The sequence below is a fragment of the Megascapheus bottae genome, chromosome 19, assembly GCF_031878675.1.
Source record: "Megascapheus bottae isolate mThoBot1 chromosome 19, mThoBot2.hap1, whole genome shotgun sequence".
NCBI classification, from domain to species: Eukaryota; Metazoa; Chordata; class Mammalia; order Rodentia; family Geomyidae; genus Megascapheus; species Megascapheus bottae.
Window position 1 is genome coordinate 5817474 of NC_143527.1, and position 14450 is coordinate 5831923.

The window sequence follows — 14450 nt, forward strand, 5'->3', positions numbered from 1 at the left end:
TCTCCCATGGCAAACACAGCACTGTGCCAAAGTATGTATATGCCATTTAAACATTTAGATCCAACCTTGGCAATGGCTTTTGGTTTTATTATTATTACTACTATTACTGGTGGTATTTTTTTCTAATTTTCTTTTGCTGTGTGGGTGTGTTTCTAGTATCTCTCTGTAATTTTTTTTTTTTTTTTTTTGCCAGTCCTGGGCTTGAGCTCAGGGCCTGAGCACTGTCATTGGGTTTTCTCAAGGCTAGAACCCTACCACTTGATCCACAGCACCAATTCTGGCTTTTTTTTTTTTCTATGTATATGGTACCAAGGAATTGAACCTGGGTCTACATGCATGCTAGGCAAGTACTAGGCCACATTCCTCACCCCTCTCTGTACTTTTAAAAATCATAGCTGTGAATTAAAATTTGGTAAAACTTGTTTAAACTTCTGATGTTTTGCAGTATGTGACACTGAAAGAGATGCCTGCGGTGCTTGTTTTCAAAGATAAAACATACTTTGTTTATGATGGTGAGTTTCAAAGATTTTACTCATAGGAAATGTAGAATGTTGTATCCATTCTAGGAAGTGTTGTTAAAAGATTTAGTAAGGCTGTAAGTATTTATAATCCTGTTAGCGAAAGCTAAATGTGAATTTTTCTCAATCCTTCAGTGGTAGGTTTTCATGTTTGTATATACTTCTACTGACTTTTGTTTTCAGTGGGTTTGTCAGATGGCTTGGCTTCTTGGGAAACCTTATGATATTTTAAGATGAAGGAATAGTATTAGTTTCTTGCACACACACACACACACGCACACACATAGAAGTTTCTCCTAACTGTATCTCCCCTTCCATGTCAAATAAACTACTTCTTTGAAGCAGATACTTTCATTTGAACTGATTTTTTTTTTATATTAAGCATCATGAACAGAGTGATTTAATGAAAACTCCACATACTGTCACCAGGTTCTAAGAGATACCTAAGTAGCATTTATTGACCATTTTAAAGTGTTTCCCGGAGACATTTCATGACCCCTCGTGCTTTGTTATACCTCTTACGTAGCGCAAACTTTGCATCTTTGATGACTGCATACTATTAAGTACCCATAAGGTGATTGATTACTAGTTCCTTCTTGCCATCAACTACCTACTCACATGATTTCCAAACAGGACAGAGCAGCAAAAGCAGTGGGAGACAGGGAACTGCTTTTCATCTCCAGGGAACTGGTAGGGAGTACTGGCTGCCCGACAGCACGCGTCCTCTCCCAGCGAGTGCAGAGCCACCTCATGGCCGTCTCCGAAGCACTATAAATTAGGATGTAATTAATACAAAGTGCAGTTTGCTATCCCCACAGTGAGTGGGCTGATGTGGCCTGAGTGCTACGTGGAAGGCCACAGGTGTGAAGCTTTATAGTGTGCGTATATTTCTCATTAAATGCTATTGCGTTGAGTTCTAATAAAGAACCTGAAGTTAGGTGAGAGTAGACTTTGAAATACTTAAAAATTCAAGTGGACAGGAGAGTGTCCAGGGGAGTATTTCAGTAAAAAAGAAAATTGTATTGATTTTGACAGTCATGCACACTAAGCAATTGCTAATCTTCGCTGCATTTAAATAAACTAGAAACTGAAATTACTATCTTGCTATACTGACATTGTCATTTTCCTCTGAAGAACTTGCATAGGAAATAGCTTATGTCTTTAAGTTACAAAGGCGGCAACAGTGTATTGACCAAGATGGCGTGTGCAGCAGTTCAGCAGTTGATGCATGTGCTCTTGCAGTCTCTCTTCTACTGCATGTTCCTTGGATGTTTGCTTTAGACAGCAGCCCAAGATGAAGCATAAGAAGAACTTGCATATATAAAAACTGAGAAGACAAATGTGTATCTAATCTGTCCTTCTCACCTGCTATTTGATGACAGGATAACTCCCTGGCGCTCTGTTTGGTTCTATACATTAAAATGATCTTGGGTTGGGAGGGATTGAGGAGGACATGAAAGGGTTGACGTGTATCTAGGTGCATTGTATTCATAAACAGATTTTGTCATTGGGAACCCCTTGGAGCTTAAAGATAATAATACAATTTAACTACTTAAAAACAATAAAAACAGAATTAAAAATCCTTGACTCATTTTCTTCCTATTTTACAGATAAAACCTCTTTACAAAGGAGGCTCAAGTCACTGCTATTAGGCCCAGCTTTCAGAGAGTGTGTGTGTGTGTGTGTGTGTGTGTGTGTGTGCGCGCGCGCCACTTGATGGTTTTGGCAAGTACATGGTCATGGCAGTGTGGATGTAAATGTGTGACACCCTGTCATCCTCCTGTATTTGAGGTGTGGTTGCCTGTGCTTAGTGCACAAGAATTATGTGCAGATCCTGCTGGTATCACCAGAGCCAAATTCCCTCAAGTCTAAATCCCCAAATGCTTTCAGACTTGCATCGTATTATTTTATCCGTTTGTATATCTGCTTGTTTGCCTAGAGTGCATTCCTAAATATAGCGTTTTCAGATTTAAAATTAAGACCCTTGTCAACTATTCTTACAGACATTGCCATGATAAAGCGTGGTCCTTGTCACATTGTCTTTCATTTTGTTCTGTTTTTTTTTAAGAATATGAAGATGGTGATCTGTCCTCATGGATAAGCAGGGAGAGGTTTCAAAACTACCTCACCATGGATGGCTTCCTTCTGTATGAACTGGGAGACACAGGTAAAAAGCACAGAACTGATTCTGTAGAAAATGGATCTCGTGCTCTTATTTCCTAATCAAAGTAGACCTGAGTGTTGACTGTGGCTCATTTGCTTGGTATTCCCAAAGAATGCCACGTATAATGCTTAAAGATGAAAAAGAAAATTTGCTATCAGAATTGAAGTGAAGGAGACTGGATGATCAGGGAATGGCAAAAGGTAATCTGCTGAGAAGCTAGAGGCAGCAGGCTGCTTTTCTTTTCATTTTGCTCAATTACCTTGTCAGAACTGTGTTTGATTTCCGGGCCTCATGTGCTCCCTGGGTTTTTCCACTCCTGGCTTGTCACTTTTCCACTGGAGCATGCTTCCACATCTTCCCCCTTCAGCCTCACTTTCACTTCGGTTTCATTGCTGGCTAGTTGCAGTAAAAAGTTTTTCCAGTTAATCTCCACGATTTGTCTACTTGGACTGTCTTCATACCACAGTCCTCAGAGCGGTGTGAGCCACCGCTACTAAGCCAAGAGGATTTCAAATAGTCTTGAAGTAAAACTTACACAACCTTATACTGCCTGTTTTAACTTGTGAAGGGGAGATAAAGGAACTAGTAAGTCATTTCTTGATAGTAAAGATTAAAAATGACAGTCCAAGCAAATATGAATGTGAATATACAGTAGAAGCTGTAAAGAGTTAATTAAGTGGTATTAATACAAACTACAAAATGTCTAAAGCTTGGATTTAGGAGAAAGTGCTTTGTGAGTTTTGCAAATTACAAATGAGCAATTCTGCCTATTGTTGCCACTGTTTGTATGATAAGCAGGACAGAATTAAGAGAACCAGCCTTCTGTATAAGAAGTAGTGTGCTGTCCTGCTTTTCATTCTGCTCAGACAAACTAGAAAGGTTCTCACGTGCTGTTCTAATGACAGCTGCGGCTGCTCTGGCTCCCTTGCTGGGTTTAGTGTGCTGTGTCTGGTGAGATGGGGACATCCTCCTTTTCCAGTGTGCCGGCTTGTTCATTATCCCACCTGTGCCTGTCACCTCCCTGGCCTCCTGGCTAGTGGTTAGACAGCTTGGCCATAGTGACTGAGCAGTGTGTGGTCACAGCACCTCGTGCTAAAACCTCCCGAGTGCTCTGCTTCATTTCCCTATTCTCTCCTCACTGGCCCCTTGGGACCAGATCCACCTGTCATTCTCAGTCTTAAGAAGTGAAAATATGTCGCTCTTCATTTCAGGAAAGCTTGTGGCGATTGCAGTTATTGATGAGAAAAATACATCACTTGAACATACCAGGTATAGTTTCCCTGAAACTCACTTAAGCTCTAAACATCATCTAATTCAGGCTTTGCATGGTTTAGATGAACTTAGCGTGGGAAGTCCCTTTTGTTAAACTCACTTAGATAATGCGGCAAATGTTACTTTCAATAATATCCAATGTAGTTTTCAAGTGAGGAGTTGAAGTTTTTATGTGTTTGTTTCTCCACAGATTAAAGTCAATTATTCAAGAAGTGGCTAGAGATTATAGAGATCATTTCCATAGGTATGTATGTACTTTCATTCTAGAAGATTTCTTTGTTTTTGCATAATTGTGTTTTGTAATATATTACACCAGTATGCATTGAGCCACTCTAAAAATCTGAAATATTCTTAGACTTGAAATTTTGAGCACTGACCTGACAATATGTATGGAGAATTCCACACTGGACCCCAGTCTCATTTGACTGTTGAATACTATTTCACTTAGGCTTAGCCTTGTGTCCCTTTTCCAATGTTTCTCATTGTATAAATGCAGTACCTCCTCAAAGACTTGTGTTTCTAAATATTCTGGATGAAAGATATTCAATTGGTATTACATACTTTCAAAGGCAAATCAGACGCTGATGCACTATACATCCGAATTGTCTGGTTTTTGAAATTCATTGATGTCCTGTCATATGAATTAGGGTAAAATGCATTGCTTTTTGCATAACTTGCTGTCATGTTTCTTACTAGTATTTGAGGCGAGTTTTATAAAAAGGAAAAAGTGCATGGATTTTCATAAATTTGAGATTAAATGAATACCGAGAAGTCAGAGACAGATCATTTTACAAGAATTTAGATGAGTGAATTAAAACTGAAATGAGAAACACTTTTTGCTGTATTCAAATCATTCTGTTTGTTGCTACCATGAAAGACAGTACTATCAATTGGTATTATTTGCTTACTACAAACCTTCTGATTAGGTGTCTGTGTGTGCTTTTCATGCACCCTGAGTAGTCTTGTTGGGTACTTTTAGTTTTTTGTTAATATACTTGACTTGGATAAAACTTTATTTCTCTGAATTTAAAACTTAGAAGTTAGTGACTTAGAACCTTCAGTATGACTCATGTGTTTTGTATCTCAAAAGCAAGCAAAATGTACACTTGTCCTATTACAGAGTTATGTACTTACTAGGTTGTAAAGTTTAATTTATACTATTGTTTCTGTTTTCAAAAGAAATAATTGTTCTCTCTTCTTCTCCCTGTCTTCTTTGTTATTGTCTGTTAAGAGATATTCAGTTTGGCCATATGGATGGAAATGACTATATAAATACCTTACTGATGGAGTAAGTAAAGTGCTGATAGAGTTTCTAACTTACACAGTTAGACCTAACTGACTTTAACATTTCTCCCAGTTTCAGTAGCACCATAAGCTAGGACCAAGCCTTCTATACAGTAGCCCTTCAGGGATAGTTCATATTCAAACCTTAGCAGGCAGTTAGCTCCCTCAGATCACCCTTAACAGATGTTCTGCGTGTACTTGAAAAGCTGTGCGCACACACACACATACAGTACTGTATACTGTGCTGTTGTTGTGCAGCATGTCTGTATAGTGTGACGTGGGAACACAATGTACAGTAGAAAATTTGAAGTGAAATTTACTGAACATATATAATATATGAAATACTGTTCTTGATGTTTTACTTGAACTTTGCCTTATAACTTCTGTAGCAAGAGAGGTACATTGCTCTCTTCTTTGTAAATGAAAAAAATGTTACACGAGAGAAGCTAATTTACTTCCTAACATCCTACATCTTTTAGGAGAAATTGCAGTTTACACACAAGCAGCATGATATGGCAATGCCCTTTTCTACATCTCCTGCATGCATCTGTGATGGGACTGTATCTGTAACATTGCTCAAAAATTGCTGCTTCATACTTCGGTGTTAATGTGATTTTGATTTGTTTGATTTTATATTTTCAGTGAGTTAACAGTTCCAACTGTAGTTGTACTGAATACTTCAAACCAACAGTACTTTTTGCTAGATAGACAAATTAAGGATACAGAAGACATGGTCCAGTTCATTAATAACATCCTGGATGGCACAGTAGAAGTAAGTTTTCAGAATGAGGACAGGATGAAGTAGAACAGCAGCTAGAGGGTGGCATGTGACAGAGAATGGCTTCTACGCTGTGCTTCTCTCCCAGCGCTGGCAGTCCCGTTCCCCTGGCCTAGAGCTGCTTTTGTAGCGTTCGTGTTGTACCATTCCTGGTGTGGGGTAGTCTTTATAGTGAACTTTTCTTGAACTTAATCCGTTTCTGAGTCAAATGGACAACCAGACTGAAGTTATATTGTTGGGTTGTTGTTGTTTTGCTTTTGTTTTATTGCCAGTCTCGGTGCTTGAACTTAGGGCCTGAGCACTGTCCTTGGGCTTTCTCAAGGCTAGTACTCTACCACTTGAGCTACAGCACCATTTCTGGCTTTTTCTATGTACATGGTATCAAAGGATAGAACCTGGGTTTTTGTGCATGCTAGGCAAGCACTCTACCTCTAGACCAAGGTAGTAGCATATCTACTTCGGGTTGAATTCAGGTTTGAAAGACATTTTTTAATCTGTAGAGGGAACTTTGTATTTCACTGAATGGTATCTTGGTTGAAGTGAAACTGACATGTGTGAAGACTTAGCTAAGTGTAACTTAATGAAGCTTGAGTTAAAATGTGGGAGGACAGAAATTTGTCAGTCCTAGAGCTGTAGAATTTGAGAAACTGAATCAGACTTGGGAGTCAGCTCATGCAGGCATGTAACTGATGATACCAGAATTCCTTGTGGAGTTGTATCCTCAGAAGGACTTCCCTGCATGATAGCAGAGGTCCTTCAGCAGGTCTGGTTTAGCAGTCCAGGCCCAAGTCAGCACCTGTATGCCTGGCCAGCCTGGACTCTGGTGGGAGGGCCTCAGCGGAGCTGAGCGTGTCCTGGGCGGAGAGGATGAGATCTTCAGAGGCAAAAGCAAGTGTTGACTCAGGCAAGCGGAAGAAGGAGCAGAACCTAGGACAGGGCACATCAGAAAACATATAACAGGTGACTTGGGGGTCTATTGATGTAATAATTTTGTAAGTCAACCTTTTGTTCTGCCAGTGTGATGTATTAATATATTTTTTCCTTATTTAACTGAAGGCCCAAGGCGGTGATAGCATTTTTCAGAGAGTGAAAAGAATAATATTTGATGCCAAATCTACTATTGTGGTGAGTTGGAGCTTTGTAATGTCATTGGTGATTTGTGAAGTATGGATTCTTTATGTCTGACAGTGGTAAAACCTACAACGTCAAAGAATTAGGTCAATATATTTCTTTTATTTTCAAGATATTAACTACTCAGTATTTACATTAAAGAAACATTCAGCAGATAAACATTTCTCTTCGTATGTCTAACGAGTTTACTCAAATTCAGAATTGACTAGACTGATGATAGGACTTAAACAGTTTTATTTTCTTAACCTACCATATAAAGGTTTTACTAATTACTGTAATTTGATGAAAATATAGATCCTAGGAAATTTTTAGCATGTATTCCAAGATGTAATTACTCTTGTTGAAGAAAATGATTTGTCTTGGGATACCATTCCTCTTTCACAGTATATCAAAGAGAGATTTCCACTTTTAATGCTTTAACATCTCTGTCAGTTCTGTACCTTTCCCAGTTGCTAAGTAGGGAGGCTCATTGACAAGTACGTTCATTGCTTTTTCTCTGCTTCTTTCTTTCCTTCCCTTGTTTTTCTGATTCTTTGTTTAAAAAGCAGACTTTAAGGTGTGAATGGGTCAAATTCTTTTCATCAATATTTTCAACACTTGGTTCATCTAATATTTATCATTTCAAGTATAGCATAAGACTTAAAAAAAACTTGTGTCTTTTGTCTGGAGCTACCTGTAGTAAATATATTCTGTCCTCTCTCTCCACTTCTTCCACCTCGTCTTCTCCACCAGCTTTCCCTTCATCTTCCTGTGTGCTACCCCACCATCCTCACTCATTGCCTATTCATGGTTCATCTGTGGATGCGTTTCCTCTGCCCATCGCAGCAGTTTTTCCTTGGCATCTGCTTTCCTGTTCTGCTATGACAATAATAATTCTTCAGGCCCTGATATTGGGCCTTCTTGCTTAGAACTCTACCCTTAAAAATGATTCTTTCTTTCCCAGATTTAAGTCTTAGTCATCTTAAAAGCAAAGACAGACATTCTTTTCACTTGTTTAAGCCATAAAGTTAGTTCCAGTTACCTAGCATGAGCTACTCCATGGACATTTTTAGTTCATTTGGCGCAAAGCAATCATGAAAATATAGCTTGTGCAGAGGGTCCTCGTGAGCTAAGTCAAGCTCAGACAAACAGCAGTGTTTTCTCTCTGTACAGAAGCTAGATCTCCAATACAACAGATATTCCTGGGAATTCTACAGATTACACGTCAGAATCATATTCAAGAACCTAATTTTACCTTTCTGAGACATGAGTAAATAGCATATAAAATGATGGTAATTAGAAAGTAATTAAGGCTTTACTACCAAGAAGATGTATATCAAGTGTTTCCATGCCCTGAGAAGAGGGGGGAAAAAATTCCTTCACTCTCTTCTTGGTAAAGATTCCAGCCTTCTTTGTGAGCAGATTTCTTAAGGTTCAGCAAATGCCTCTAAAGTTAGTGAGCATAGTGATTGGTAGATGATGTGAAAAAGAACACTTGGAAAGCAATTTGCCACTATTTGAAGTCTTTTTCTGTTGGTTAGAACTGGTTCTGTGAATGCACATGGTCACATACACATATGCTTGGATATATAAAATTTGTATTATAGTAAGACACGAATCGGGTAGTTATTTTATTCTTAGGAACTAAAGATAGTTGGATAGCAGCTTGGAATCTTAAGGGTTTTATTTATACTTTGTGGTTTTTATATCACCATTATACTTCATGAAAACTGAATTTTACATGTCTCTCCTCAGTCCATATTCAAGAGCTCACCGCTCATGGGCTGCTTTCTCTTCGGTCTGCCACTGGGTGTCATCAGTATCATGTGCTATGGAATCTACACAGCTGACACTGATGGAGGCTACATAGAAGAGAGATATGAAGTGTCTAAGAGTGAACTGGAGAGCCCGGGACAGGTAGACGAGAGCAAAGAGCAACAGGAACCAGGTGGAGGCTCTCTGGTGCGAGCCGTGCCTGAGGCCAAGGGTGACTTAGAGAAGAAGGAGGACTGAGAAAACTTGGCAGCCATGAAGATCTTCAGGAGTCTATGTATTACATTTAGAGATTTGATCATGGTTTTTATGGAAAAGAACATGATATTCGTATTTTGCTACTATCCATTGCATGGGTTAAAGCAGTCCTTCCACCAATGAGGAGAGATTTGTAGCAAAGAGGTGAACGATTTATCTAAAAATCCGATCTCTCCATCAGCGTTCATTATCTTGTGGATGTTATTACACAAATCAGTCTTATTTGCATGTTACTCTATCTGAAGACTGCAACAAAGGTAAAATTGAGCAGAATATTTAAGTTGGTCATTCAGATAGAAAATACATGTTGGATAAAGAAACAGTACCTCCTCCCTTTCACTATCCATTCTCATATATTTTGTATAAGATTTATATAGACAAAATTAAATCTTTAAAATTTAGACACTTAAAGGAAAACTAGTAATTTTTCCAGGTATCAAGTTAATAAAATTCTGAGGTTAATGTGGTTTTATACAGGATAGTGATTTTATTTAATTACTTTTAAAGGAGAGATGTTACTTTTTAACTTTATATACTCATTTCTGTTATTATAAAGTTTTTATATGGGTCTTTAGAATAGGGAAGAAAGACTTCGTCATTAGCCTTTGCAGCAGCCTCAGACCCCACCCTGCAGGGCTCCAGCCAGTGCATTCATTGGCTAGAAGGAAATGAGGTCTCTTAATTCTACTTTGCTTTAGCCTAAGTAGCTTAGGGTCTTTATTTGGGTTCATTTTTATTGCGTGTATTGGTGTGTGTTCTAAAAATTATTGAAACGTAATATATAAATTTTGTTTAATGTATTTAAATTTTTATAGTGGCTTATGGTCCAAAATATGCATGTGTGTTTTTATGCATACATCCCTATACAAGTTACTGTCCCACATGTTCTGTGGACTGCTGTGGCATGTTGATGTCACAGAGAGTGACATGACTGGCAGGCTAGACGGGAAGTCACATCCGGTGAGGAGGTGGGCCAGCCTTCCCAATGGGTACTGCCCATCTTTGCTCCTGAATGAAACCATACAGGAATTCTGGCCCCACTAAAGTCAGAATATTGGTATTCTGTAGTAGAAGTTTGGAATGCTTATCATAGATACATCAACTTTTTAGAGTTTTTATTGAGTTAATTTCTACTTAGGTGGTATTACTTAGTTTAGTTCAAAATGGTTAGTCACTTTTAAAGTATGTAATTTATGGTCCTAACACTGAAATTTTTGCATCTAGCATTTTGATCATGTAGGCTGCTTTTGGTTGTTTCCAGTGTCACGTTAGTCAAGACTGAACTGAGACTCGTGATATCTTAAGTTCCTAGGTAGTGATAGGTCAGCTCTGAGTGCATGTGTGTCCATTCTGCTCTTCTAGTATTTGATGATTAAATACCATTCTTTGCTTCTACCCATTTGCTAACTTTGTAATTAATGAAGTACATGTGCTGTCACAAGAGAATGTCAGGTAGTACTACTAGGAAATATTCAGCACTGTTCACCTCCACACAGTTTCCGCTCGAATGTGTGAGGTGGGAGTGTGTGAGAATATGAATGTTCAGTTCCCAGGAGTCGTCTCAGGCCTTGGGGAGTACAGCTGCTTCCCTCCACACTCAGGTGATAAGGAAGTCCCAGAGGAAAACAGTCACACAAGATGTAATCGATTATCCTAAGGTGGGTCACTGCAGAGGTTAGGCTGCAGCTTGTGTCTCATTACTTTTGTCTGTCCTCTCGTAAAGTGACCTCAGTAGGAAAAAATAATGAAACTCTCACGTGAATCAGTAAAGAAAACCCAACGGGCGTCCTCTGTATTTGCGTCTTTATAAAGGACTTCCTTCCACAGCTCTCAGTTGGTCCTTATCTTTGTTTATTGGGAAACAAAATGTGGAGGTGGCTTATGAATAATTTTATTTTTGTATTGAAGTGTTGCTTTTCACTTGCTTCTCTTTGGGGATATTTGGTTTACCCTTTCAGATTGCTCACAAAGCAGATACGAGTGCTCACTCGTGTGCTTTTCTTTGGCCTTGGTGTGTGAACTTTAATTAGTCTGAGCACTGTTTTCATTTCAGGATAAGTTATGTCAAAACAAAAGCACATCTCTTAAGAATTTGATGTGGGAGAAGGTTACTGGTATCCTTCTAATTCAGCCATCGCTGAGCCATTGCTCAATCAGGACTCTTATGTAGGATCCTTCAGGAAATTGTGTCTTCTCTTTCAGTCACAACAGCATTCTCTCCCTACTTTGTAGCTCCTTTCTTCTGCTTCTGGTGCTTGGCCAACATGTAAGGATATCTCAGAGGAGGAGGATTTCCAGTACTTTAGGCCCCTGTTGGCGTCTGCTGACCTGTCCGTTGTATGCACCCATATTTTTCTCCAGCCCTAAAGCCATGTGATCATGGTTAGACCTGGAGCTTTTATTTCCCCCCACACAGTGCTTCTTGGCATCTGGTTTAAAAATAGCATTAACTAGCCAGGCGGGGTGGCTCACGCCCATCATCCTCGCTACTCAGGAGGCTGAGATCTGAGGATCACGGTTCAAAGCAAGCCAGGGCACTAAAGTCCGTGACACTCTTATCTCCATTTAACCACTAGAAAACCAGAAGTGGGGCTGTGCCTCAGTGGGTAGGGTGGTAGCCTTGAGCTGAATTGCTCAGGGACAACACCCAGGCCGAATCCAAGCCCCATGACCGACAAAAAAAAGCATTAACATGCCACTGTTTGGAGGCTGGGGAAGAGTCTAAAGAGTAACAGCTCTGTGTGTTTGTTCAGTTGATCATATCGCTAATGATGTTCTTTGTGTTTGGATTTGGATGCTTTTCTGACTGTACTTATGCATAAAGTTGCTTAACTATATTTTAGCCTTGCTTCTTGGGGTATGGATATAAGACAGGGAAAAACATTGCTCAAGCTACTATTGTGTAGAAATTGCTCAAACCAGTGTGTGATGTTGACTTATCAATTAATTGGAGAGATTAGAGTTACCATTTTATTTTTACATATATATATTATTTTTCTGAATGTGAGCGTAAGAGTGAGCAAAAAAATTTTCTACTTTAGACTAATAATGTATAATAAAAGGTTTTTGAAGTCTGTATTACAACTAACTTGTTTAACTCATGACACTCTGCCAAATGGCACCAGTTGTAACCCTGTTTTGTAAAATAAATTAATTGAAATGCTAATTGTTACTTTCACTGTGTGCATGTATTTCCTTTTGCTCCTTTGAAAGACTTGCAGTGATGGAGAAACTGATTGGGAACGAAGCACGTCGGGCTGCTTATGAATCCAGGTAACTGTACATCCTGAAATTGTGACCCTAACTCAAATTTTCTTGTACAGTTGGTGAAATTGTATGGTTTTACCACAGCTTTGGCTTTTTAAATGTTCCCATCCACCAGTGGACAGTGGCGAAACTTGCTATCTGTTTGATAAAATGGGTATTTTCAAGAGGGAGTAACCACTACATTTTGTTTCCTTTTCTCGGGTGGCTGCACAAGAGAGAATTTGAATGAGTTGTACCAATTTGCTTCTCCCTCTGTGGTGAGTAAACATGCATGTTGACTCTGTGTACCACTGTGCAGGTTAACTCAAGACAGTGGACCCAATGTGTGCAATCTCACTATTTTGCAGACAACCTACGAGAGTATCTTTATGGTATTTAAGAACAACTTGAAAGCACACATATAGACTACTCCGAGAAGCAGCCAGCCGCCAGTGGGTCTCATTGAAACAAATTCTGCTTAACAAAAAACACCATTAAGAAAGTTCAGCTGGAAAAGAGACCAGGAGAACATTTGTAATAAAGCCTACTCTACCAGAGAGCTGATGTGTACAATATATGCTGGATACACAATATATGCAGGACAACACAATAAAAGCAGAACAAATAAGCAGGGATCTTTAATATTAGTCAATAAGGTATTAAGTTTGCCATAATTCATTCTCAGCTTTCAAGTCTAGTTAGTAGTTCAAAGGCGATGACCACATATTTTTGATTTCTCACCATCTGCCTCTTCCCCAGTTTTCTCATCTCCCTAAGTGATCATTTAATTTATACTCAGAACTCTAGATCCATCTGAAACAACCCATAACTGATGAGTCAAGCTTGTCATAGCTTTGAAATACATCCCAAATCCTATTTTGTACCACATACAGGATTTACCTGCTGGTTCTGCTTCTATAACCACTTTGTCGTGGAAGCTTTGCTGCCAATGCATAGCCACTAAACCTATTTTTCTACTCAAATTATTCCTATCTTAGTGTCGTAGCCACAATCTTTATGAACTGTGTCGCTGGTTAAATTATGTCCTCTGAAGATTCACATGACACAGCTCACAACCCCAGCCTCTTGGAATGCCACTTCATCATGAAGTAAGTTTGTGCAGACACCACTCAGGGGATGTAGCCTCGAGAGCCACAGTGGAGTCCAGCAAGTCCTTCTGTGTCCTTTGGAAAGGGGCGATTTGCAGACAGACCACCCTACTGGGAGAGAGGCATGTCCACAGAAAGGCAGAGTTCTGGTGATGCCAATTAAGTGGTAAGGATTGTCTACACCAGCGGCAGCTTGAGAGGGCTAAGACAAGGTCCTGCCTGTGCTTCCCAGAGGCCTCTTCTCCCAACCCCTTGTCATGAGCCACAGCCTTCCGAGCCACAGCAAGCCCTTCTGCAGAGGAAGTTGGTGGTACTTTGTTCAGCAGTCCTAACAAGGTAACAGGCTACAGTGATCTCTCGGTCTGTGTCTGTCTATCTTCATCATCTATCATCAGCTAATCTCCCTGTTACCTATTTCTACTGGTCACTCTTATCCTGTAGTCCCTATCTGCTTCAGTCTGTTCCCACCTCCGCAGGCTCCCTGAGCATGCTCCCTCACCCTTGATGTGATCTTTGAGTGGGAGGGTTCTGAACATCACGTGACTTCTTCCTTAATATTGAGTCGTGTTCTTGTCAATACGTCACTGCAAATTAGACTTGAGTCTTTCTCACCCTTTACCCTGCTGCTTTATTTTTTTTATCAGCACTTGTTTGGAACATATATTATTATTCATTGTTGACTCTGCCTTTCATATACACTGTGTAATCTCTAATAGCCAGAGACTTTATTTTTTCAATGCTTTATTCCTAAAATATGCTCAGTGCAATACATACTCAATAAATATTTGTCAAATCAACGAGATTATAGAATCTATTACTTTTGTATCATGTTTTTACAGATTAAGAGTTAAAAATTTCTAAAGCGGGGTGCCGGTGACTCACGCCTATAATCCTAGCTATGCAGGAAGCTTAGATTGCAGGATCAGGATTTGAAGCCA

At 39.4% G+C, this 14450-nt stretch overlaps 1 protein-coding gene across 3 annotated transcripts in view; it reads left to right on the forward strand.

Moving 5' to 3' along the window:
- The window catches only part of Tmx3 (thioredoxin related transmembrane protein 3), a 27494-nt gene extending 15165 nt beyond the window's left edge, over positions 1 to 12329 (forward strand). For all 3 annotated transcript variants that reach the window (XM_090352976.1, XM_090352977.1, XM_090352978.1), the window contains 8 exons: positions 446 to 512; positions 2587 to 2685; positions 3894 to 3951; positions 4145 to 4198; positions 5186 to 5242; positions 5881 to 6010; positions 7073 to 7141; positions 8882 to 12329. In XM_090352976.1, the coding sequence (XP_090209102.1) occupies positions 446 to 512; positions 2587 to 2685; positions 3894 to 3951; positions 4145 to 4198; positions 5186 to 5242; positions 5881 to 6010; positions 7073 to 7141; positions 8882 to 9139 (792 nt within the window). In that variant the 3' untranslated portion in view covers positions 9140 to 12329. The remainder of the gene's footprint in view (positions 1 to 445; positions 513 to 2586; positions 2686 to 3893; positions 3952 to 4144; positions 4199 to 5185; positions 5243 to 5880; positions 6011 to 7072; positions 7142 to 8881) is intronic.
- Positions 12330 to 14450: the final 2121 nt, after the last annotated feature.